This window comes from Pararge aegeria, chromosome 16 (genome assembly GCF_905163445.1).
Source record: "Pararge aegeria chromosome 16, ilParAegt1.1, whole genome shotgun sequence".
NCBI lineage: Eukaryota > Metazoa > Arthropoda > Insecta > Lepidoptera > Nymphalidae > Pararge > Pararge aegeria.
In genome coordinates this window covers 8,483,254-8,511,182 of record NC_053195.1, presented here as the reverse complement: position 1 = coordinate 8,511,182, position 27,929 = coordinate 8,483,254, and the positions used below count along the sequence as shown (strand labels likewise).

General features: G+C 37.6%; 1 protein-coding gene across 1 annotated transcript; it reads right to left on the bottom strand.

The window, feature by feature from the left end:
• Positions 1–139: 139 nt before the first annotated feature.
• LOC120630404 (intraflagellar transport protein 172 homolog) lies at positions 140–27,883 on the bottom strand. Its single transcript, XM_039899628.1, has 35 exons — positions 27,802–27,883; positions 27,064–27,235; positions 24,056–24,248; positions 23,285–23,477; positions 22,591–22,725; positions 22,072–22,259; positions 21,345–21,484; positions 20,750–20,826; positions 19,181–19,297; positions 18,444–18,579; positions 17,693–17,823; positions 17,502–17,590; positions 15,527–15,666; positions 14,787–14,914; positions 14,495–14,600; positions 13,520–13,741; positions 11,657–11,829; positions 10,384–10,500; positions 9,514–9,684; positions 9,066–9,134; positions 8,665–8,910; positions 7,992–8,133; positions 7,363–7,570; positions 6,726–6,942; positions 6,222–6,345; positions 5,455–5,566; positions 4,177–4,344; positions 3,601–3,683; positions 3,343–3,533; positions 2,574–2,819; positions 2,335–2,431; positions 1,879–2,019; positions 1,218–1,336; positions 793–904; positions 140–328 (listed from the first exon to the last, which is right to left on the bottom strand). Exons 1-35 carry the CDS (start codon positions 27,838–27,840, stop codon positions 201–203), a joined length of 5,070 nt encoding a protein of 1,689 aa, XP_039755562.1. The 5' UTR covers positions 27,841–27,883; the 3' UTR covers positions 140–200.
• Between the last annotated feature and the right edge of the window lie 46 nt (positions 27,884–27,929).

The following is a 27,929-nucleotide window of genomic DNA, read 5'->3' as shown; positions in this document are numbered from 1 at the left end:
TTACATTAGAGGTAAAATAATTACTGTCAGCTAAATTGAATGAATTGACCGCCTGTTCGAGAAACACCAGTAAAGTGGAGTGGTTTTTCATACTTGAGTCATGTATACGGTTTCTGTATGTTCTTTATTCTGTGCATAAACTATACACATATTTCCGTCCCCAAACCACCCCTGCACACATGCAACCGACGTATGTGAGCTCAAATATGAGAGTAATCAGCTGGCCCGCACCACTTGGTGATATGTTGCAAGACTGACGCCGCTGGGGCGGCACCGCTACGAGCCGCGTGCGATACACGAGACCACCACTCACGGTTCGCACAGCGACCTAGAGAATAACAATAAAAGTTTTCGATGTAGAACATCAATGCGGCAGGTAAATTTTTGATCAAAAAAATCTGATTATGCTTGTTTTTGATTCCGCCTTATTCATTTGCTTTAATAACTTTACAGATTTCCATACAAAATTGTTTCCGTATCCAACAGCAACTTCGGAGAATGTGCTTAAGAACTGTTTGCTCTAGTTCCTCCATAGTTCCAGTTCCACCTATTGAACATCTAAATACCTCTGTCTGCAGAAATACCTAACCTAAGTATTTAACTACTTAACAGAACGTGGAGTATTCTGCACCGCAAAAATCTGGAATGCCATATTGAATCCATCAATGGAGCAGCTTTAAGGGTTATAGAGCTATCCATCTCCACGACCAAGAGTACGTTTTGGATCTGGGCTACGTTTGTCAGTTGCCTGTGTAATTTCTAAAATACTACTTAAAAATATTGAATTGTTACCGTTAGTAAACGTGACAAGACGAGATGCCAGAAGGTATCCAGTGAGTACACAGAACGGCTCATCATCTCCAACGAAAGAACTGTACTTGCCACGACCATCCACCGGGAGTGTCTATGATAAAATATGACAATAGGATATGTGAGCATTAAATAAAAAAAACAACAGTAAAAGCTCTTTGCTCTGACCAGGTTTTCTCTATCCCGTATAAGATAAACTGATAAAAAGTAATTATAGTTTAATATATTTAAATATGTTAATAAACAGTTACTGACTAAACAAAGCAAATGTTCAAAGCAAAGTTCTAAAGATATTTTTGAAACTATTTAATAATTATCATCTTTCATTGCAATGATAGGGGTACATCAGTCATATTAAGGCACACGAACGAAGCCCTTTTAATAATGTAATATGCATGCATGCATACCTGTTCAACCTGCTGGTCCATAGATACTGCAAGTACCCAGTCTCTAAGCGCATCTAACGGAGCGCCACGAACACACGCGCTTTCTAACACCAAAGGAGTTCGTGGCCAGTCGGTGCACTCTGTATTTTAAAACAGCCGTTTAAATCTCAAGACTTTCATAAATTATGGCGATTGTAACTTAGAGGCTCTAAACTACTGAACGATTTTCTTAAGTCCGTTGTGGCATTTATCTCCAGAAATCTTCATTAAATCGTCGTAAAATATTAATGGGACCAAAAAGATGATAAAAAATCAATAAAATCAATTCCAATTTGGAAAAATTTTGATTTGGTAGCCAAAAGAAAAACTACTATGTAGACCTATTGTCGCAACTTTCCGATGTCCTTATAGATTTCTGTAATGTCTAATTTTTTATGTGGAATAAATTACTTAGATATGCTAGGGATTCAAAGTAATTATTATTAACAAAATATACCTCAGAATCTATTACAACAATTTGGGTAAATTGTTTCCTAAGGAATAAACAATATAAATCCATATCTATATAATAACTACACTTTACGTTACTTTCGGTGAAAACTTAAAGGGGACAGTTGATAGAGATGAAATGATTGAAAATACTAGATAAATCAGACTAGAAGAATTTTAATTTAAAACTTACCAAAATCTGTGTAATCTAGGAGATGTACAGAGTCTTCGTCAGCTGCCTCAGCGAGATCAAGACAGTGGTTGAGCATGACAAATGCCTCCCGCGCACCGTTTGAGGTTTCAGCTCGAATGACCTCGCCGCAGGCGTAAAATGCTATTTATAATAAATGCATATCGTTATGAAAATCGCCAAAAAATCATTCATATTTGTAATATTGAAACGGTTCTCATAATAGATAATTTACTAGGAGATTTAAATTCCGGATTAGTCCTTAATTTGGAATCAAGGTTTAAGCGATTTTTTTTAGATAACCCTTTCCCTTTTTATAACAACTTTTGTTTTATATTATAAATATGTTGTTATATTATGGTTAAATTTTATAATGTAATTACAAAAGTATGATTTTCGGTAATGTTTCGATCGTAAATTGATAACATGGTAAGATAAACTAGGAAGACATTAACTTACCTACATCTGCAACTATAATATCTGTGTACCGAGGTAATGCCCGAGCTACTTTTGATGAGATTTGTGGTACGTGGAGACCCATCAACAATGTGAGAGCCTATGAATAAACCAAAAATATATCCTTTCTTTAACTAATCTATCATAAGAGGAGGTTATACATACATTAAAGGCAGGTATTTATAATACAATGACAAAAGATAGCCTACACAGTTATAATGCTGTTACGCATATACTTCTACCTGTAAAACTCTGTCATCTGCTCCTGCAGCAATCATAACATATCCAGCGTCTTTCATCGCTGCAAGTGCTTTGGGTGCCGTAGATATTCGCACCAGAATTTCACTGCAAATAGCCTTTGCTAAAGGCACATCGCTGCTGGATATAATAACACCGTTGTCCTCGCTTAGATACTGGCGTAATGTATCTAAAGCCTGCGATAAAACTTCTGGCACGTCTTCGCTTTCTATGTCTACGCCTTCCATACGCTACAAAGGAAAAAAAGTTGTTTATGTTGTTTTAGTACGAAATTTCAAAAAAGATGGAGAGACTGCAATTTAATTGTGAATGTAATTTGTAAAAATAGAAGCAGGAAGAATAAAAAATTACCAAATGATCAAATCATATTTTGGGAATTACATTTTTCAATGCAGATTATTTGAAGGATTTATATTTAACACACAATAATTCATTAGTTGCTCAAGTAGATATGTTAGGAATTTTAAAGAACATAAAACCTGTCATGAGGAGATCCACAGAAGAACTAAATTAACTGACATAACCAAAACCATAAGTTAGGTAAACAATGACCAGGACAAGTTTAGTTGCAAACGGAGAGCACGCAAAACAAGGCCTAAGTGCGGGGAGTTTTCGTCGTCGATAAACCTTAACCACGACACTCACAAGTCCAACACCAATGTCGAACAGAGAATAAAAACCTACACCATTAGCATCAGATATATGATGGCGTATCCAAGAACCATCAATCATTTTGGTAATTATCATACTTACAGAATGCGTCTTAAACAAGTGCGCAACGTATCTGAAAGCATAATGAGGAGCCTTTAACCCCGCGTGAGCAAGACATCTTTGCCAATGCCCAGCTCGTGCTAACTTCTCCAACGCTGCCGATTCAGAATCATTTTCTGCAACAGCCACCTGAGGCTTCTGTTCTTCTTCTTCAACGTAGTCTGCTGATGTGCCTGCAGAAGGAAATTATGAGAATTTACACAGAACCGTGCGATCTCCCTATTCGATAAATATCATTACCTGCCACGTTGTCCTCTTCAATACCTTCTATAAGTGCAGCTTTTAATTGCTCGCCAACCTCACTCTGTCCGATTGAAGCAAATCTGTAAATGGGTCAGAATGAAGAATGTGAATGGAGATACTTTCAATGACCAAAATTTAATTCAAATATTGTAATTATTATAAAAACTCACCAAGGTGTGAATTGAAATTTGATTGCTTCATCTATATGTATTAATTTAGTATAATTAACAATTAAGTATAATTACTGAGCAAACCTTGACACTTGAATTTACATTGTTATAATATGAACAATATAATTTATCACTTCTGTAAGACTGTTTTATAGGTACTGAAGCTATAACCGATGTAATGGAGGCTGTAGGATAATACACAAATCGAATGACGAACCTATAGATTCGTAATTGAGGTGTGTATTTTTTGTCTAAGTTTCCGATGACAGAGTTTTCAGTTGGAACTAGATGTGACGTCGCCGTCTAAATGGTCAAAATCAGGCCGCCGGACTATGTTGGCGTCTGCAGCTTTGGTGCGTAATATTCCTTTAATCTTTTGTATGTTGACTTAAAATAAACTTACGAGTCAGCCAACATATTGGCAGCATTACGTCGCTGTGATCCTCGTAGTCGGTCTCTCGCCAGCCTTGCCGCTCTCAACGCAGCTCTCTCGGCCAGTCTATTTGCACCTCCCGAAGCGCCAGCTGCACTCGCTGTTAATAACAGCTGAACTGCTTCCCACCACTCGCCTCTAGAGTTATTATCATAGTACGGAACTTCAACTGCTATGCTTTTAAAATAGCTGATAATTTTGTTTTCTTTCAAGCCCGCAGTTTAATGGTAAAATCAATTCAATCATTAACAACATGTATCGTAATGCTCATGATGAAGGCTCGAATCTATAGTTCGAAGTAAACGAGAAGAGAAAGCAACCGAGTCTCCAACTTCTGAATTTTTAAATAATTGTCAGTTTTGTTGGAAGTACTAATTGTAAATTCCGATTGAATTTAATTTAATTTAAGCACTGGTACTGCTATCGTAATGATAATCATGTTTAATCAGCAATAAGGAGGGTTACCTAGACTTTAAAAAATCATGTATTTTGGGTTGTTGTATCGCATTTTTAATTTACAACAAATGATTATTAAAGTAGCTTTACTTTAATAATCGTTTACTACGATACTACTTTATGCAATTTTCTTCAACATTTACTGGATAAATTGAAAATACAGATTAACACCAAAGCACTAAAAAACATTCATGTTTAGGTGTTTATCTGTATACTATAAGTATTAATGTATATTATAAAATAAAATAAAATTACCATCAGTCATCTTAGTGCCCTTAACACAAGCTACGCATACTTTGGGGCTAGATAGCGATGTGTATTGACGTACCATATTTCCTAGTTCCTATAATTCCAGTGTCCGGGATGCACTTCCCTATAATTTTATAAATGCGTTTTGTTTATAGTTTATATCCTATTTCTATAGTAGAATCTCAATTTATAATTGCAATATTGTTTTATTGCTAAGTATTTCTTAATTACCTAAGAAAACCACAGTAAAGCGCGGGGACTGCTAGTTAATAATAGAAAGTCGACCCAAAGTCGAATGTAGATTATTTTGTCTACAGACAAAATAAGTATGATTAAATATTTTAAACATAAGCTTAATTTACTATACTCCGTGAACCAGAGACGGTATAATTTATAATTTCTTCAATCTTTGTACTCCACACCAGACAGAACTTCCACTAAGGAATCTCTACGCTCGTTTCGCTCCGACACCGGATTATCCTCAGGAGATGTTCACTTTACAATGAACAATTGCTAAGAGTGTATGATTAAATCAACTGTCACCTGTCAGCATGATCAGCAGCTCGTTGCAGCAGCGGTGGCACGGAAGGCGGGACCGGTTCCGCGCTATCCGGTAAGTACTCGCGGGAAACTCGAGCCGCTTCTTCCCACAGTTCTATTACCAGAATAACAAGTGTACAGCAATCGAATAAGTAATAAACGTGGACGAAGGACGTGGGCAACATCTTATTAGTAATAAGATGTGTAGTCTACACGAACTGAAGCTGGCTAAAAGTTGACTATATTTTAATCCTCCTATTTGACGTAACCGTGGGCGCTAACCATGGGCCTCTTCAGAGGGCAAGAAGAAAGTATTTCTACGTGTACAAATCTGAAATAAAGAGATCCATAGAAGAACCAGAGTTACGAACATAGCTCGAGTTGTGAACCTACAAGGGGATGGGTATATAGCTGAGGAAATCGATGGTAGCTGGGATGCCAAGGTGCTGGAATAGTGTCCTACATAATTAAACGCAGAGTTGATAGATTCCATGCGTGTAGCAGGGTGCCATTACAGGCACAGTAGGTTTTGCGGAATCATGATCAACTTCAAAAGACCACCATGCCTATATCCGCCGCTAAACAGCATTAGCGCAATGCTGTGTTCATGTCTGCAGGGTTTGGTTGCTGTTGCAATTACAGGAACATGAGGCTTACCAGTTACCACCTAAGCCTCAGGTCATTTGTCATTGACAATGAACTGGAATTTTTGAGCAACTAGACACATCATATTGTTATTGCAAACAGTTAAAACAACAATGTAAACGTACCCAGATCCTTGTAATGCTGTACTACCTCTCTGGGTCTGTTTGCGCGGATCATGAGAGCTTCGAATTGTACAAGATCACCTCTTTCAGCAGCAACCCGACCCCCTTCTATCAATACTTCTTCCACCTACGGACACAGGTAGGACCGATTAAGCCTTTAAAAAAACATAAATTCATTCGACAAATTCTCCAAAAAATAACATTTATAATTTTCATACATATAGTGCGTAAAGACAAAAGCCCCATGACACAGCGAGTAATGGCTATAGATGAAAGCAAAAGACGCAGAGGACGCCCACTTACCACCTAGACTAGAACCGTATTCAATGAAATAAAAACTCTGGGCCTAACGCCAGAAATGACACAAGACAAATGGCGGACAAGTATCAGGAGGGCCGATCCCAAATATGGAAAGCGCCAGGAGAATGATGATGATAAGTCAACAACTTAACACTAAACCACTTTCTAACAAGAAGAATGTAAGTATAGTATTAAAAGAAAAACTACCATATGCGAAGCGTGCTGTTCTGCCAAAACCAAAGCCCTCTGATGGTGACCCTTCGAAAGCCACATTCGTATTGCATCTTCAGCGGCGGAAGCTCTCAAGAAAGCAGCTTCGGCTTCTTCTGGACGTTCCTCGGCTAACGCAGCTGCCTCGTGTCTTGCTACTTCTCGTTTTGTGATACCCCCTCCCAAGTCGCTGAGCTCCATTGCAATATCCCACCTACGAGGGCGAAATATATCCATTTAACCCGTTTCACATCGTATAGTTTATTGATTTTATTAGCACAGTATAAAGAAAAGATAGTCTCTTAAAAAATTATAATGCAATAGTCTAATATACAAGCTTGGATGGCTTTGAGCTCGTGGTAGTTTTTAACATGGCCAAGGCCACGATATTGGAACAGGGCAAAAAAAACAATCCGTACGTGCAACAGTACCGCACGTAGAGACCTCGAGTCGCGAGAGGACAGGGTGATGGCTCTGGCCACTAGATCAATTGTCCTTCCATGCAAACCCGATAGCAACTTGTTCTAACACAAGTTGCCGAGCACCATAGCGTGGCGCATAAATTTTGGGGGATTGAGAAATCCATAATGATCAACATGATCATCAAGTCCGTGAATGATTAAAAAAATGTTACCTCTGAGCTTGTAAAGCCCATCTTGCACCTAATGCCGCCAGTCCCCTTGCAGCCAGCAGTCTGGCGGCCGGTGCAGCAGGCAGAGCGGCCGCCCACTGCAAAGCTACCTGTTGCTGCACAGCTGCGGGAGCATGCGCCCGCGCAACCCTCTCTGCGCCCTCCCATTGGCCGCTTGAACGGTACATTTGGATAGCACTCTTCCAATCGCCTGTTTTATAAACAGCAATCGTTTTTATCAAGGTATTGAGCGTTCACCTCAGATTTTTCTAAAAAAGGGTGAATAATGTTTTTCAGAAGCCAGCTTCAAATAAAAAAAATACAGAAGCTCTCAAATAGTTCTAAGACGCTTTTTCGTCCAATACGACCTGCGGCTAGAAAAATTCAAAACAATGATAAAAGTGTAATAAGCGCCATAACATGTTCATATGCAAATGTAAGAAAGAAATGGGAAATATTTTGTGGGAGATTAAACGTCACCCATCCACCCTATAGTTTTGATGTATATGCACTGTCTTCTATAGCTAAAGATACAGCCGCTACAGCTAAGCCTAGATGAGCCTCTGTCTCCAGGTCTTCAATTGGCTTAATTCATTTAAAAACAGATCAAATTAGCTGTACAGTTTACTAACCAGCTTGTATGTAATAATTCTCAGCGGCCCGCAGATCACCAGATCCGTGCAGTGCCTGAGCCACGTGTCGTCGGGTCGCCTCGAGTAAGGTAGTGCGATGAGCCGCCACTAATCGCAGCATTGCTTCGTACTGTGATGCATCCTAAAGTACAAACCTAATATCATAAATGCGAATGCGTATTTGTGGGTTTTTTTTTCATTCCTTCCCGCGTAAATAATTAACCAACTATATTGATTTTTGGTATAGAGTTAGTTGAAAGGAAGAAATGTAGAACTTTTTCTCCCAGGATAAAAAACGTCCCATGGGACGTAATAAACGGGGACGAAGAAAGCGGGCACCAGCTGGTGTTCAATATCCAAGAATTATCTTGGATCCAAATAAAACTTTCTGTATTTTATGCTTCATCTTCTAAATAACCAACGAAGTTCATACAACAATCCATGAGGTAAAAAATGTGTTAAACCACAGAAAGCTCTACTAATATTGATCACTTTGTATAGTTTTATAAGTATAAATTTAAGACAAATTAAAATCTATTCATTCATTCATTCAATCTGTCAACTGAGAATTTTAGATTACATAGATTATTTTGTAATTTCAAGCATTATTCCGCTAGAGAGATTCTATTACATTTTGGTACATTGAAGGTTTTCAAAAGTTAGCATGTCATACCTTATACATAGATATAGCTTCGTCAGGATCACCGAGGCCGATGTAGATCTGTTCTGCCTTTCGTAGCTGACCCTCTTGCCGCAGTTGCTGAGCCAAGGGTATATATATGTCTCTCGTCTCTTCCTCCGTTAATTGCGCAGCGGCTAGTCGTAGTCCTTCGGCGACTTTCCCCGCGGAATTATATGCGCGGACGCATCTTTCGGCCATTCCACATGACGTAAGCACTCGTTCTGCTGTTTCCCATTCCTGATTTTGCAAAAAATGCATTAAACTATTAAGGCTCGCACATATAGAAGTGGAGGTCACTCTTGCTCAATTGAGTGCTAAACCGTTTTGCACCTCAAAACCTTGCAGATTATAATCGACTTGAGACATCCGATAATAATATAAAATTGATTTACCTGGGTAGATATAAAGTGATCACCCAGCTGCTCGCATTGTTCACGAATGGCTTCCTTGTCATCTATGACCTTAAAATAAATCAAGGGTTACATTTTTTTTAAATAAAGTCGTTTTTGAGAAACACTAACAAGCTCAGTCTTCCACGAATTTCTCAGTCAAGGCCAATACTAGCCATTCAACCTGCAAACCTTCGTTATAGGAATGTTCAAGTTTTGGTCCATCGGTTAGCCAATCACAAAGCACGCATTTGAGCCGGAGTCTTATGATTGGTCGCACGCAGATTCTCGAGATAATCAAACTAAGGAAAAGTCTTTTCAAATCTCTCCACCTCGGTCTTGCAATATTCCGTCTATCGTGTCTCAAACATTAAGATAATTATTTTCTGGTCCTATTTGTATGAGATAAGACTTAATTAAGATAATTGCCCGTGTTATAGTGCTAAACTACCTGCACAATCTGCAACGCCTTCCGGTAATGATGCGCCTTTAGAGCAGCTACCAGGGCGTCAACAGTACGCCCAGCCTCAATGAGATGAGGAACGGCCGCCCCCGCCTGCCGAGACGACACCAGCCAAGCGCCCCACTCGCCTTCCAAGCGTGTTACTTCACCTGGGCATGCCTATCAGGACAGATCAACATGCAACTGTATACCTGTAAAGCTAAGCTACGCAGGTATACCTAATAGGATTTAGTATGCTTATAGTAGGTTTAAAGTCTATATTCCACTCTTCAATGAGAAATTACCTTTATTAAGCAGTGAAAAAGCAATTAGCTGATGATGAAATTAAAAAAATTGAAAATATTTGTTACCGAATAGTGTAGTTGGAGCTTGGGAACTAAAAAAAATAATATCCCTTGCGTGTCCATTATTACTTAGAATCCAATTAATCCAAAGGAGTCCATTATAAAATCTAATTGGTTAATAAATATGAACACCTAAACAGGCTATCGAAAAATGTAGTCGAATGTAATAGAGTCCTAGATACATACCTATTCCTATTTACCAGTAAAGCAATAAGTAGCCTAGCATTTCCAAGAACTAAAAAGTAAATAAACATTAAGAAAAAATATTTCGAAAGTTCCTCCCAAATGGTTGTGAAAGCTTAATAAATATTTTGATTTGAAAAACAAATAAAAAATTTGTTATGGAATAAATGCAAATCGCCTTTTAACTATTCTCCAAAAATAATGTCAGAGTCGGCGAAGAAGGGGGGAAAAGTAAATTCGATTTTAAAACGCCAATCATAAATTAAAATTCGAACAAATCCATTTTAAAACATTTTAAAAGTCTCAAATATTTATTGTTGTTAATAAAAACCTCTCGGGCAAGTTGAACCGCTCTCGCGTAATTATTTCCTTTTGCGTAGTATTCCACAGCAGTTCTGCTATCCCCTTTCCGCTCGGAAATTTCTCCGGCCATTTCCCACCATTCCTCCTGAAATGCAACAGAAATTAAATTTTAAAGCCCGTGAGCAGTGTACCGTATTACAGCTCACTTGTTTTAATGGTGAAAGAAAACATTGTGAGGTAGGCATGCTAGAAAGTTCACAAAGACGACCTCCCTGGCGCAACTTCATTGTGGTTGGTTTTAAGTGGTCAGGTCACGAGTTCGATCCCCGGCAGGGGCAATTTGCTAATTCATAATTTCTACATTTTGTCCGGTCTCATCTGGAGGCTTCGGTCGTGGCCAGTTATCACCCTACCGAAATAAATTAAGCATGCCGGTAAGAGGTCGCGTAGAAACCGATTAGGGGTATAGGTTTACTATAACTTCTATACTCCTAAAAGGTTAACCCATTCAAAATTCAAAATTCAAAATTAATTTATTTCAAGTAGGCCTAATATAAGCACTTTTGAAACGTCAAGTCTGTCTGTTTGTAGTGATTCTACCACATTACATTATACTGCATAATAACTTACCAGCAGGTATGATTGCAATCCAACTTGTTGTGGTACAAAAATAAGTGTCATGTGAAGTCTACCAATCCACACTTGGCCAGCGTGGGGGACTAGGTTCTAAGCCCTTCTCATTTTAAGAGGAGACCTGTGCTCAGAAGTGGGCAAATAAACGTTCTTTAATAAAGTTGATGAAGTCTCATATTAATGTCCCACTGTTGAGCACATACATAGGAGACAAAGATTTAGACCACAGACAAAAATACTTGGCTAAAAACCCTTATCATTCTGAGGAGAGCACTGTGCCTTGTAGCGAGCCGGTAAACGGTTGACAATGATGACTGAAATAACGAAAGTTCCCATACATTATGGGAGCAAATATCCGTAAGTAGTAGTAAATTGATTTAGTGACAGTTCGCTCGGAGAAGTAGTACCACCATGCTTTTTTCCAAATACATCTGCTTGGTCCTTCTAATTATATAAAAAAGACCTGTTAATTGTAGAAATATCTACTTCGTTTGTTTAGTTTTATTTGTTCAGTTCTATTTTTACTTAACACGATGGCTTTATCATTCGCTTAAAATTAAACCCCCTTATTAATGAATGTATTAGCATAACTTGGCATAGTTATACAGTGTTTTGACACAATTCAATTCAAAAGCAGCACCATTAAAAAAAAAAAAAAATTTAAAAACCTGCACGAGCTGGTCGTGTACAGCTTGAAGCATCTCATCGTCTCGCAAGAGCGCCGGGTGGTGTAACAGCACGGTTGCGGCCCGACGGGCGCGACCACCGCGCAACCATAAACGCACTGCACCTTTGACGTCACCGTTCGCTGCTAGCACTGCGCCGGCTTCACCCAAACGACCTAAAAATATCGGCTAAATAAACACGGCTTGTCAAAAATATTTTTTTTTTTTCTTATAATTAGGGACCATCTTAGCCTGCTGTCTTTCCGCCGAATTTCTACCACCTATCTGTATTATTCTATACCCTATACCCTATTATACCCTACTATATATACCCTATTAATTGTCCACATGCTTAAATTCAAATATTCTTTATTCACGTAGGCCTATCACAGGCACTTATGAAGCGTTCATACATATATGTTTACATAATTAACTTAACCTAACTTATGATGAGACTGAAAACCTTATTCAATAATACATACAATCACACCCTCACCCTCACCGAGACCCACACTCACATACACATACAAATAAACACACGCGCACGCACACACTCATATTTAATTTTATAAGTACGTAAAAAAAAAATTTATGGATGTATTTATGTAAATGTAGAAAAAGAAAAAAAAAATGCTTGAAAGCATTGATAAACTCAAATTGTTTTGGAATTTAATTCAAAAGGATTTTAGGTTTCTATTTTTATTCATCTCACTAGATTTAATTTAAGAGTATGGTTCTCGCTCCAGAGATGGGCGATAATAACTGCGCCAAAGTCTTGCACTATAGCAGTATTATCGAATTAGGGGTTTCATGATACACATTACCTTATGTTTGCCTTATTTTGTACTATTTTAAATTTACTGTGTAACACTTAATTGAAATAAAGTTATTATTGTTATTATATTCAATCATTTATCCTTTTTTATTTTTTATTTTTAATTAATAACAATGGTTAAAAATAAAATAAAAAACACTATTAAAAATTTATAAAAAAAAAAAACTTCCACCCTCCGCTTGCGGGGCTTTTGAATGCCCAAGCAACCGGTGGTCAGGGCTCCAGAGTAAGGAACCTCCTCACAATACGCGCCGTTTCAAGGACTACTGCCTTCTGTATCCGACCCTTGATCCAACAACCAAGCGAAAGCTTCTTAAGATGTTGGTCAAAGCTTTTCGCGAGAAGACCATTGACTGAAACGACGATCGGAACAATAACGGTCGACTCAACATTATTATTATTGTGAGGTAATGGTGACTTCGTTCGCCAACTTAAACCTAAGCTACGAGGGTTCCAACCGCGCCCTGGTCTAAGAAGAACCAACAACAAACTTAGCCGGGTAGTTTTTGTTATCACCATCGCACACTTAATACTGTACGTACCTACGTACAGTATTAATCCCCTGATTATATGAGCCCATGGCAATTCCCTTAATAATAGGATCCTAGAATAATAGGTAATTGATCTAAACTGCAAATTTTATAGAATTTGACTGAGATCTATAGATGGCGATAGCATTGTATAGATGGTCGACATCTGTATAAGTTTTATAAAATCACTGTAGTACCCCTAAAAGGTTAGCCCGCTACAATCTCAGACCGCATTAATACTGACCACCAGGTATAATTAGTCAAGGGAAAACTAATTGTAGAATAAAAGAAACGTCGAAATGTAAAAATGAATGCAATGCGTAAAAAAATGATCGATGTATTTACCCTAAAAGTACCACCAATATGCGGTGAATGCCTTGGTAGTCCAATAGTTTCGTTCCGTGCAACTCTAAGCTAGCAAAGACGATACCATTCAAGGTCTTTACTTTAGCGATCTTACCTTACCTTCCTTGGTGCCCCAGTCAAAACTCTTCTACTTACCAGTGTTAGTCAAATAGTCCATATACTGCTGCTTCAAAGTCATCGCTGTAGCACGATCAGTCTTTTCTGCAACCGTTATAGCCTCGGTCCATCGATTGAATTGTTTGTACATGTTAACAGCTAATTCCGGCTGTCCGGCTTTACGAACGTAGCACTCTTCAGCAGTTGACAGACCACCGGCGAATATGGCGAGCCTCGCACGAACTATTGGGCTACTGAAGCCTGTCAGAGAAATTTTTATCAAAAGTTTATTGACTTTATTTGTATTAACAAGACGATTTTTGTTTAAACTTTTAAAGTCAATAATTAATAACCTATATCCGTGCAATGCTGAACTGAAGGACCTAACGGGAGGGTTTGCGCATAATCACCACTCGAACCACGAGTTGGTGATCGCAGTAGATAATAGCAATACATAGGATGCTGCGGCCTGTTGTTTGTTTGTTTGAATGCTTATTGCACACACACATTATATACAAAGTAAACACATATACAGAAGAAACTTAGAAGAGAAAACAGCGTGCATAGGCGGTCTCATCACTAAAGCGATCTCGTTCAGACAACCTTTGACGTACTTTATATCTTTTCGAGCTACTTCTGAATATGAATCATATTAAAAATTGGAGCGACCTTTTAATATTAAAATTTCGAATTGCGAATATTAGATTTTCAGGATCTTTATCATTTTTCTTGTAGAAAATAATGAAATAATCAGAAAAATAATTTAAAAAAAAAAAACATTTTTGACGATTTTGGAAGATTTCTAAACTTTATAAGCCAACATATTTTGGTACGGGACTCGAAAAGAAAAAATCGACGGTTTTTTGGGCCACCCTAATATATATCATTTAAAATATATACATTAAAAAAATATTATAATAAACTACTTACTCATAAATTCTAATACTACACACATAATATACATAATTTATAAATATCCTGTTCTCCGTTATGTTAATATTTACATTAAATTACCTTCAACTGTATCTCCGTTTCCTTCTCTGGTCGCTAACTCTACAGTTTTTAACAAGTAGAAAGTCCGCGCATTGTCTCCAACTTCGCTGTAGCATTTAGCTGCCAACTAATAACGGAAAGTGAACAAGAGTGGATTATTGAACAGTATCGATATTCTACACAGAAAGTTGCAATCCACACTGCAATATAACTGCTACTTTCTACTTAACATTTAAAGATTAATAAAGAAATTGTATCGAATAATATTGCTCTGTTTTTCAACTGTTTATTTATTCATAACCACATCACGTACTTGTATGTCTTCATTAGCGAGTGACTGTTCAGCAAGTTGGCGCCAAAGTAAGGCCACATCAGCGGTACTGGAAACGGAGTCCAAATAACGTGCACAACCATCTAGATCTCCACTTCGAAGGGCAGTATCTGGAAATTTTGAATGACTTGTACACTACTCATTGGTTTGAGAATCTGTATCACAAAAAAAACGAACTCAGCGCGGAACATGGCATAAATGATTATAAAACTTCAGTTCTTTAGGGCCATATACAAATTGAAGGAATTTGAGTAGTGCAAAGCATACATTATAATATATCAAATTCAAATATATTTTATTCATGTAGACCAACAGGCACATATGCAGCGTTCCTACATAACATATGTTACCACATTCGATAACTTATCTTTCACTAAAAGTCAGTGTTCTTATAAGTGTTCTATCAGAACATTTCTAAATCATCCAGCCAAATATTAAAAAGCACTAACCAGTCAGTAATATAAGCTTAAAAGACAACAGGAATTCTACGCAATGAATTTTATTGCACGACTTTTATGTTTTACCAAACAACTTACAGAGAATTTTTTTATATACATCTTGATATGTGTTGATGCAGCCTTAGGTGAAGCGTCCTTGCATAAATATATCTTTTCACTCTTGTTTGAAAATACTTATAATAGGTATTATTGATAGCGGGAAAACTAAAACGCCAAAGAAAAACGAAAGAGCATTCCAGCAGTATTAGATTAATGAAAACATACTGAAGGCCAAGCGATGCTCGTCTAGCTGCACATACGGCAACAATCCTCCTTCTAACAATACTTTGCGAGCTGTCACCTCAACAGCAGAACCACCACCACATTCCGCCATTTCTACGCATTGGGGCTCCCACGCGCTATACCTAAAAGAAACAATAATTTTACTTTTGTTTCACTTGTCCTGTCTTTTAAGCGTAAGACTTGACATTCGTAAGAAGTGAATGAAAAAGTAACTCAACGGCTCATAAACGAACCTTCCCAATTTGAGTTGATAACTTCGTACGACAGTTTGTAAGGCATCAGCTACTTAAACTAAAAACAGGCATGTTTCACCCTGCATTTTAGATACCAAATCATACTAACAGCCACGTAGCTTTTAGTAAAGTAACGGTTACTTACAAGCGTTCTTTTGAAATTTTATATCTGTTTTGTATTCTCATTTTTAACGGTTTGACATTTTTTTTAGCTGACTACCGAGTATTCGCCAACGCGATTCGTTAAATGGTGCCAGTAGCGTTTTGCGAAAGACAAGCTAAAACATTTTGCGAGAGACAACCTAACGTTTCAACGAGTACTTTCAATATGTTATGGACATATATCGCACTAATTTAGTTTTTTTTTTCATTATTAATAATTGATGGACCAAGCAAAAAGCCTACTTGAGGGTAAGTGTCCATCAACCTGAGGCGAAGGTGTTAAGCCTCATGTGCCTGCAATTACACCGGCAACCACGCCTTTCAGACCGGAACACAGCAATGCTACCATGCTGCTTAGCTTCAGAAATAAGCATGGCATATTTCGACGCGCTCTGAAGCAACAAGCTCTACTACAACTAAAACTACTAACTAAATTTGTTATACACCTATCGTTTGATTTAGTTTTTATCGCATGATCGTAGTCTTATTCATGTATCCTAGCTATGAGGAGTCTGCACAGCATGTCTTTTTCTAACTTGAACATAGACTATAGTCGTAAAAATGTAATAGGCCCGTAATTTGTGCAAGACCATAGAATGTAACTTGGAACAAAACTGAAAGAAACAATGAAATAAAAATCAATTACATACAGTGTTTCAAAAAATACGTAAATTTTTTTGGGACGTTAAATAATATGGAAGAATATATCGCGAGTATTCTTTTTGCGCTTACTTTATAGTAGCATGCAATTTATAATTGTTGCGAAACGTTTCGAAAACAGTTACGTTCTCAGTTTTTTTTTTTTTTTTCTAGAGTTGTAACGATTTTTTTACTGAATATCTAAAGCCGCCGCGCTTGGTTCTCAAAGCAGCAAATAAAATTTTGAATTGACGACAGGTTCTAAATAATGAGTCTGAGTTGATGTATCTGACCAAGCGGCACATGACTGAAGCGTCCCCGCGCGCACTGCGCAGTTTTTCGTTCCCCATCTTGTAAAGTTGACTGTGCGCTCGTTTAAGTTTGATATATACTATTTACTATTACGTTAACTTTAGCTCTTCTACTTTGGATATTGATTTAAACATATTGATTTGACTCGATTTTTGTGTTTGTTGTTTTATAGTACGAACTCTGTTTCAACATGTTGAAAAGTGAACGTATAATCAACAGTCAGTCACGAATTGGTTGTGAAGTTAAAGGAATACTTTGAACGAACGAACACTTTACAATACATAATCATATCAATCAAGTACTGATACAAACTTGAATTGATTTATCGTGAGTATCGAGTACCGAGTCTCTTATGGTTCCATAACTAGTTACGTCGCGATGACAAATTTCAAAACGGGCCTATTACTTTTTTACGACTATAGTAGTTTTGGTGATCGCATGATAGTAGATTAGGTTAATTTCAAGTTGAGCTAATGGCGCAGATGCAATTAACATTAACTTACCGCTACGCTGCTCTTTTGTCTCTATCACTAACAGCATCGACAAAGTAAATGTTCCGTACTATTAGATAGGTACATATTGTGTGGTATTTAGTCTCTATATCCACTTACCAAATCAGCAAGTGGGTCGGTGTCTGTGCGACAACAGCGTCGCTGTTTTCTATCCACTGCACAAAAGTAACTCCACTAGCCACTATATCCTGTAACAGAATTTAAAGATTCAAAAAGCACAATATGCCACGAAATTAAACTATTATGTCCGTTTCATTTACCATCCTTTAGTAGTATATAGTATTAAAGACCTTTTCTCCAGTATCCAGACGTAGTAAAGCAAGACGTCGCCGCGTGTCTCTTAAAAGAAGTAAATGCCCACTCTCATTTAGTTCCAGCCAATCCACGCGAGCTTCGTGCCACCACTGTCCCAGCTGTATACCTAGAGCAAATAAATCTATTATCTTTCAGTGCCCCGTGCATGCAAGGTGATCCATCGCAGCGATCGATTACACGCAATTCACACCAATCCATAACTTCAAAACTGTTTGACCACACTATCGTTCGCGACGGGACGTGGCATCACAGAAACTTCGTTAAAGTAGAACGCCCCAATCTTAAATATCTTAAACTTAAAAACTTACGCTAATAGCGCGTGCCAGTCGCATGTATATATAGCTTGCACCCTTACTTCAGAAAAGATGCTTACACCGGTAAATCGGTAGAGTTTGCACGACTTACGCTATAGTGTACTTGCAAATGGAAACGCCCCAGATTGTCCGATGTCCAAAATTTCTTTCGACGAAGGTATAAAGATGGATTGTCCCGTGTATGGAAACCATTAAGAAACACAGCCATTAAGAAACGGCTCGAAAAACTACTCCAACGATGCAAAAATAATATCATAAATAGCCTAAAAGTCAGACTAAAGGCCTCTCCCAACGGTAGGGTTTGTCAATAGTCACCGTGCCGAGTAGCAGCTCAGAGGACCCTGAATAATATGTCAAATAAAATATTTACAGTATTATTAGGGACCCAATTTTGTTAAGATTAACAACTTACCGGTAACGAGATCGACCACAGCGATTGTCTGTCGGTCGAGCAGATATGCGAGGTGTTTGCGATCTTGCCCCTCAACTTTCTGGCCCTCGTTAATACGCACGCTAAGTACGTGCGGATTCACGCGTTCCGTGCGTACCTAAAAAAATAATATGTTCTACAGTTTCCTTGATAAGTATCTAGAATAATAACAATCATGTTACATAATAGTGGATTTTTTTATTATTTTTTTATAAAAATAATAAAGAAGCGTTTTCTTTATTTATATTTCTTTAATGTTTGTGTGGTTGTTATCTTTTCACGACTAAACGGCTACACGGGTCTTAATGAATTGCAAGGAAATAGATAAAATTCTATAGATGGACATATGCCATCTTTTGTCTCCAAAAATAATCTTGAAAGGGGTGAAATAGAGGTTGGCAGTTTGTATGAAAGTTTTTGAAGTTAAATCGGCATTGAGGTTTAAAAATAAATATATGTACATACATATTTGTAAATTAAAAAAAAAACGGTGATAGCCTAATGGCTTCGGCTTTCCTTTCGTGGAGACCGAGTTCGAACCCCGGCGATGCCACCACGCACCGGTAAACCCAGTGTAGGTCGGCCCCCAACGAAGTGGATAGACGACATCAAGCGAGTCGCTGGGAGCCGCTGGAAACAAGTGGCCCAGGATCGTGGATTTTGGAACTCCCTACAATGAATCAATAAAAACTACGTTTTCTTGGAATACTATTTATTACCGTATGTAATACTTTGTCAAGTCCGTACTCTACGACGCTTAGTTCTCCAGCACGAAGCAAAAGGCACGCACCCCCAACTTCTGCGTAGATTCTTTCACCAGTACCACTCCATGGAATCTAATGCAATAACATCAAGACAAGAGGCTGTTTAATAAACGGATAACGTCGGAGTAGATTTGCGCTCTGACATTTCAAAGGCGCTGTCAATGAAAGTGCTACAAAACACGGTATAACTATACCGACATTATGCTACGTTTATTAGTAATTTAGGCTATTTTATTTTTATTAACCGCCCATGCAAAAACGATCAGATGTTAGAAGTTTTTCGTGTCTGGTTGTGTGTGTGTGTGTGTTTACTGTGTTTTGGTTGAACCGATTTTGATTTTGTTTGTTTGAAAGGTGAATTAGTGAGTGTTCAAAAGCGGGAGTGTTCTTAGCTATATTTTATGTTAATTGGTCCAAGATGGCCCGCTGCAACAAAATGGCGAATTACTTTTTTTTTTACAATTCCCTCAATATGGGTATCAAATGAAAGAGCATAATGGACACTTTTTTCATTGGGTGGTATAACTTTTAAGTAATTAAGAAATCCAATGAGTTTAGTTACAAGAGAACTCGAATCAATAACTATAAAACAAACTACCTACCTAGATACTACTACAATTTACAGGTTTTTTTCATAGTTATATAAGGATAGATATAAGGACCAAGCATGATATGGTAAATAAAAAACCATCGCCTATAAACAGGGCAACTCTTGCAAGGCATGCAAGGAACACGTCCTGCAACCCTTTTGTTCTTCAATCCAACCAAGTTCTTCGGTAACTCTTCCACTTTGAAGGCTTAGGAATAATTTGCCTACTGACATCCGTAAAAGTCAATCCCTTCCCATATTTAAGTGTCGTCTTAATTAAAGACTGCTATCTGGCTCTGAGTGAAGTAATTTGAACAAATATCGTTATTTATGTGCATTTTTTGTATTTTTCTTTTTTTTATGTACTTATATTTTGAATCTTTAAAATTATGTATATATATATATTTTTTTTTTTTTATTTTTTGGTAATTAAATTGCAATTGCAAAAATCGTAGGCATGCAATGCCTACGATTTTTGTTCTTTTATTTTGTTTATTCTTTATTTTATGTATATTTTAATGTTTCTGTGCAATAAGATACTTCTTCTTGTTCTACTGCCATCAACCTGAGGCGTTAGTGTTAAGCCTCCTGCCATTACACCGACGCCCACGCTCTTCAGACCGAAACACAGCATTGCAACAATGCGGCAGAAATAAAGAAGGTGGTACTTCTTCCCCAGACGAACTCTAGTACTAAAAAAACACACCACAAAGATATATATTTAACAAAACATCATTTTCTTGTATGCTTTTGGTTGCCTGGAAGAGATCGCTATTTAGCGCCAAAAGTTTTAAGGCCGCCAAATTGTACGTTCTACTTTATTGTGCTGTTGTATTTGTATCTCTGTAAATTTTCTCAGTTGTTTACAATAAAAGTGTATTCATTCATTCATCATTCAAAACATCGAAGAACCAAACAATAAAGTCAATACTAACCTCGCTAGTCAAACCACGAGCAATGTCGCAAAGTATAAGGCTATTACTAGTCCGACAAACTGCGTACCAGTCATGTCCTGAAAAAGTAAAAGTAGAAAGCTAAATAATGATAACATACAAAGATATTACGCAAAAAACTACATAAATAATTTATCATTCTTCTTTTTAGGTACCTTTATTACGTCTTTTATTTTGTGTCAGAATTTATGTTTGAGGACCTTTCTGGCGCAACGGTGAGCTCTGTGGATTTAAGCGGAAGGTCCCGGGCTCGATCCCCGGGCATGCGAAATTTGGGAATTTATAACTTCTGAATTTTCTCTGGTCTGGTCCGGTGGGTTTTCTGCCGTGGCGAGTTACCACCCTATAAACACGTGCCGCTAAGCGATTTAGCGTTCCGCTACGATGTCACGTTGAAACCGATCAGGGGTATGGATTTGATATCCCTATCCCTAAGAGGTTAGCCATCTCACCGGTAGGTGAGATTGCAGTCCAGGGCTAACTTGTAATGGAATAAATAAAATTAAATAATATCACCAAATGCATTTACAGGCCAAAAATTTGCAAATTGGCAACTATTGCAATGGTAAATGCTTACCAATAAATCGAACATTATAGATGTCAGGTGCGAGTTTAGTGCTGACTGTTAGTGGTGGCGAGTCATTAGCCAAGCGGGTAAGCAGCAGTTGACGCGGACTCACGTGCTGTACGCTCACAGAGTCTCGCCATACCCAGCGTCTACGATCAAAAGACGACACTACTAATTACTAAAGGCAAGGCGAAACCGTGGCTTCTAACTTACGTCAAACATGCGACCAATCACAACTCACAAGTCTGACGTCATTGGTCGCACGAAGGACGCAAACTTGAATGTCACTAAGAACGCCGTGGTGCGAAGGTACAACTAAATTCATCAATTTAGAGATCACACGCTCGTAAGTCGCACGTCTGTGATTGCAGAGTACTAACACTAGCCGCAACAAATTCAGATGCCAGTAACATGTGAATTCATAACCTTCTATGCTATAAATTTCTTTATAAGTTCCACACCATAATAATTCTTTGAATTGTGCTTTTGACACTGGAAAGATATCGTTCCAATCAGATCTCATGTCCATTTAAACCGGTTTCATATCCTTTATACCCCTTAATCCTTATTTATATAGAAAGGAGCGAGCGACCAAATGGCTATTAATTTTCATGGGTGGCGTTGATTACTTAACATTAGTTAAATCGTTTCAAAGTTTGTTCGATATATATTAATAAAAAAAAAACATAAAGGTACCCATTTTCTATATAGAGAGAAATTAATAAAACCTGCTTACCTTAGAACAGCTTCGAACTGTAAGACAGCCCCTGTCTGCGATGCCACAGCCAGCTTTGTGCCATCGCCGCTCCACGCAAGAGCACGACAAGCGTACAAGTTGGATATGTTCAGAGTGGACAGCTCTATGCCGCCTGAATCCTTCACTTCACCTATCAGACACCCATCGAAAATGCCGAAGGCTAGCGTCTTCATGAAAAATAAATTAAATCGCTTTAAACGACCCAGTATTAGTTATTACCTTTCCTAGCCCTAGTAAATACCACAGAAAAGATAGGTATAATAGGTACTAAGTAATGCAATTAAGGAAGTCGTACCAACCTCAGTACCTATGAATTTCGAGAATTCATTCAAATAAATCTGATCCTTTTCTCCGTTTTTATTTTGCGAAATTTTTAATCAGCAGTACAGAACAATTTCAAAGTTGTTTAATGACGTAATAAAGTTGACTGTTTATTGTATTCGAGGCTATGGGCTGTCTGGGCTGGATTTTCATCATGAATTCCAAATGAAAAATTACCTGACCAGATGGGCTAAGTGTTGCGGAGATCAGATCTCTGCGGTCAGGTGGTAATGTTGGCTCCAAGTTTCGCACCAGTGCTCCTCGCTGCGCCTCATACATCGCGATGCGACCATCGCAGGATCCAACTATCAACTGAAAACACATTGCCATCACACACAAACACACATTTACCAAGGTTAATTTTCATCCTTAGCATGATCATAAGCTTTCGCTTCGGCTGTTCCTCTCAAGGAGCAGTTTGCAACTAAAGCATAGCCTGTTCTTTCAGTGACCACCAATAAAAATATTACGAGTATAACTAAGTATGGTAGTTATAATATTGTTGTCTAATCGTATGTGCCTTGAGAACGGAATTAAGCAATCTTAAGAAGTTCTACTTCTTTTTGCCCTAATCTCTCGATCTTCTAGGCCAACTTGAAGATCTGTTATTGCTAGTTTGGCATCTTTTTTTCACTGGCCGCCTAGCCTGCCTGGCGGAATCCACTTTCGGAATGTTTTTTTTTGGAATAACCTTTTCATCGCACCAGCTGTGGTTAACAGTATCTCGATATCCCATAATCTACCACAACAATCAACATCCATGGTGAAATATGGAGCAGTAGTATTCTTAAACCACGGTACGGTATTTGTCAAACTTAAATTTTCTAAATGTTGCATTCCAGAAATTGTATCTTGTCATTAAGTCACTTACGTAGGGGGGCATCAGCACAAGGGCGGTTGGAGGAAGAGCGTAACGTAACAACAGCCGACCGTTAAGGTAGAGCGTACCATCCACATGGCCCGAGGCTAGTGTCGCTTCGGTACCGCCACCCTTTGTTAAAGCAACGCAGCATGCACCCGCTGACCATAGGCTGGAGCTCTTATTGGTTTTGCAGTCCAATGAACTACATGACAATAAATTGGCATTACTTTAAAAATCTCTGATCAATCACAAGACCGTGTGGAGACGGCAGACCAGAATACAGTGGTCATCGCGCACCTGGAGGAGATCGCTTAAAGCTATAAGACCGCCTTTGCGCATTTTTATTCGTCTTATATTTATGTTTTCAATTTATATTATAAATTGTGTGCAATAAAGAATTTATCTATCTATCTTGCCGCGTGTACAAGGCGAAGTCTGCCCAAAGTGCTGACTAGCCTTTTACCCAGCACTGGGATGTTTTAGGCTATTGAAGAGATTCTTGCTCGAACGCACGCTGTTTGATTGGTAGAACACAGACAGACACAAAAACACAGACGCAAAATTAAAAGCCGCTTAGGACATTTGTTAGATTCATCAGTGTTTTTAGGCACTTTTATCCTATAAGCACAAATAAATAGTTTACCGTGCCCGGCCTGGACACGGTAAACTATAGTTAAAAAAAGAAGAAGTTAATTGAAACCCGTCCTCTTATATCAAAGGTATGAAAGCCTAAGTTGTTAGAGGTCTGTTACTAGAGGTTAATTAAAAAACAATTCATACCGTATCTTTCCATCGCTGGTTCCCGTAAAGAAACCATTTTCAGCTGGGAGCAGGCGCAATGGTGCGCCAGTTAGTGGGAACTTGTTGCATATCACCTTCTTTCCGCTCCAGTCGGCTCCGACTCGATATACAAATACCATATTATCGCTTTGAGCTACCCCAAGCAACTCGGAATTCTCACTAAACGCCAAACCTTCAATACAATAACTTAATGAGTACCTAATAAAGGAGGATTGGCAAAATTTATGGAATCTGCTCGAATTGGAGAGAATGATACATCGTTGGAAAGATAGTTTTGTTTATAAGAATAACCGTGTGGCCAGCCTCAGTTCGTTGTACAATCAGAATAATCTAACCTTGAATTATTTATTTTTTTTTTCGCTACCTATTATAGTTTTTCTTTGGCATAAAATTGTAATTAACTAAGTAAAATAATAGTCGTATTAAGTTTTATCATTTATTATAATAAATGCAAACATATACCACAAAATAGCATATATATATATATATATACAATTCATATATTTTTTAATCAAACATAACATATTTTACTTAGCGTCATCTATAATAATGCTATTTAAAAACAATGCTGGTTCAGTAAACCCTTTTGTGTCCAGCATATCCTAAGCACCATACAATTGATTGTGTAAAGCACAGGAGCCCACCGTGCGGCGTCATGTCAAACGCGTACAGTAATGATGGAGTATACTTCCGTTCATGCAATATAAATAACAATCTAAAATTTATGATCTTCATCGCACAAGAAAAATCAATGTAAAAAATTACGAAATTAATCCTAAACTTTATAATAATAATTTAGAATATAATTAATAAATAATGACGAATAATATGATAACGGAGAACGGGCAGCAGCGTCCTCTATGCTTCTACTAAGTACCATCTACTGCGGTCACTAACCCATCTGCACAGCGTGGTGATTATGGGCAGGCAGCGTGGTGTTTATAGGCAGGCAGCGTGGTGATTATGGGAGAGGCCTTCAGTCCAACAGTGGACTGTTATAGGCTATTGATGACAAATTATGAAAAATAGAGATTAAACTTCAAAGCATTCGAGTTAGTAACCTACTTACTTCGTTATTTTAATAAATAAATATTCTACGACAATACACACATCACCGTCTAGCCCCAAAATAAGCCTAACTTGTGTTATGGGTACTAAAATAGGTATATATTTATATAAGCCATATAAATTTCGTAAACTTAACGTAGGTATACAACTACAATGAGTTATGTACTGCTTAAGCTATTATTCAACTATTATTAGGTCATTTCGCCTGTTTGCGTCCACTTAGTGGAGTTGTTAGGTTTGAACGTGAAAAAAAATATGTCCGTGCGGTAGTTTTTAATCAAATATGGTCGTAATGTAGTCCCTATATAGTCTTGTCAAGTTTAATGCACAGTTTTGGACAACGCATCTGATGTTTTATTCTACACAGGTACAAATAGCTGAAACAGGCGATTTTCCCATTTTGCGTCCACAAAATCCAGATTGCGTCCGCCTGTGGACCAATTGGCGTCCACCTGTTTAAAAATAATTAGGAAGGGAAATAGGAAATAAAAAGGGAAGCTTGTGATTTTAATCAAAACATTTATTTAATACCTAATTGCTGATATCATAAAAGTTAACATAAATTGCACTTCAGGATATTTTTTTTTCTCCTCATACTAACTCCATTAATAGGTTCACTATTATTTCGAATATCATGTCGATGACTTTATACGATTCTATTTTACCATTTCGGTACAAAGCCTTTAAAATTGGCCAAGTTCGAATCGGACTCGCGCGTTCCGTGTTTTATTCTATTTTTTAATATTTATTGTCAAAGCGGCAATAGAAATACATCATCCATGAAAATTTCAACTGTCTTACTATCACGATTAATGAGCTACAGCCTGGTGACAGACGAACAGCGAAGTCTTAGTACTAGGTTCCTGTTTTTACCCTTTGGGTAAGGAACCCTAAAAATGGAACAAAATTCAAATATTGGCAAATACATAAAATAATTTTCGTATAATAATTGTATATTTTTAGGTTAGGTAGGTTATAAAGAGTATATTTAAATAAAATTAACTCTATTATTTTACTCTATTATTTTCGTGTGATAAAAAGATGAACGCAAAATGTTATAGGGTTTCTAATGTAGGAAAACTGTGCGTCCAAGTCTGATTTTTGACATTCATTATCTTTTTTTATATTTCTAATAATATGGACGCAAATCGGCCATCATATTATGCATGTTAATGTTGTTAAAATTGATAGGAAGTTTATATTGTTTTTCCCATGTTATCGTATTTAATTAAACATCTGACTGAGAAATAGTTAGAGTAATCTGCGTCCACAGCGGACGCAAAGTGGTTTTTTTATAAATTTTATGTACCAGTTCGCGTCCACCTTATATAAAACTGTCAGTATAAAAATATCAGCACAAACATCGTTATTCCTATAGTGTGGTTCACAATTAAGGTCTAGGGATAACAAAGTATTCTAAATTTCACATAAACACCTTAAATACTTACCGTGAAAAGTACAGCTGCTCACTATTTTTTTTACAACACATTCGCGCGTCAGCACTTGTTGGTTGCACACGCAAGATTAGTTTATTTTTCATTAAATTTGGGTTGCACGCACAGATCTTTTGTTTGTGTGTGAGTACCTGTCATAGGTCCGAACATCAATAGAAGCGCTCTTGTTTAGATTGGTGTGTCGGTATTGTTATTTTTCACTGTTGTAAAACAGTGTACCGTCGTTTGGACGCGAATTGGGCGTCGGACGCGAAAAGGCGAAAAGACCCTACTTTATGTTTAATTTTTATGCATCAGGATCCCTTTTCGGTGAAAGCCTCCTCCAAGGCTTGCCATCTTTCCCTATCCTGAACTATTTGGATCCATTGGTTACTACGATAACTGATATTTGTATGAATAATATACATAAATACTTATAACATACAAATAAACACCCAGACACTGAAAAACATTATGGCTACGCACATGTAATAACATAAGATTTCTTCCCAGCAGCTGGATCCGAGGGTTTAGTACTGAACTTGTCTCTCCGTACCCCATCTCTGTCAAATAGGAACACGATGCGTTCCGCAGTCGCTACGGCTAACTTCACATTATTCGGAGACCAGCATACATCTGCGACTGGACTATCGGTCTCCTGCGATATTTTTTGACTTCTATTAGAATTGAGCGGTGATAGACCACTTCAGCCTCCCTTTCAGGGTAGAGCGAGTTCGATCTCCGGCACGCACCTCTAACACTTCAAACTTAGGTAAATATGCTTTTTTACGTCAGTAGGTAAATATAACTTTATTTAATGGTGAAAGAATAGGTACATCGTGAGACCTCGTCATAATACAAATAATAAATTGAATTCATTACCTACAGATTGGCGGAATTTTACGAAAATTATAACTACGTTAATAATAATAACCCGGATCGACGTCTTAGGGGGGTTCGCCAATTCAGTTACTCCTAGAGAATAATTATTGACAAAGAATTGACCTACTTATACCCATTAGTAGTGTGAACATTGTAATGCGGTTGCATAGTTAAACGCAATGTTTTGTCTTTTACTACTTATAATTATAAATTTTTAATATTAAATATGTTTCATATCAAAGCAAAAATAACATAAATCTGTTGATATGTAGCCTACGTCACAGAAGGAAGAACCGACAAAAACACATGCGCCCTTAATTAAAATATTTTTTAAGAATTTACCTGTGCTTCCAAAATAGTTTTGGCATATTTTAAACGCATATTTAATCAAACAGAGGTTAACACAATTAAATTGCTAACACTGAATTCCGTACACATCCAATTTTTCCAATTGAAATATTTGTTGTTGT

Bases quoted from the DNA above. Each gene is read 5' to 3' on its own strand.
- LOC120630404 (XM_039899628.1), bottom strand. From the start codon at position 27,840: ATGCGTTTAAAATATGCCAAAACTATTTTGGAAGCACAG. The intron at 23,478-24,055 runs GTATGAATTGTT...ATTGTCATGTAG, and splicing joins ACCAGCGATGGAAAGATACG to TTCATTGGACTGCAAAACCA. The intron at 17,824-18,443 runs GTAAGTTGTTAA...TATTTGCTCTAG, and splicing joins TGTGGTCGATCTCGTTACCG to GTATACAGCTGGGACAGTGG.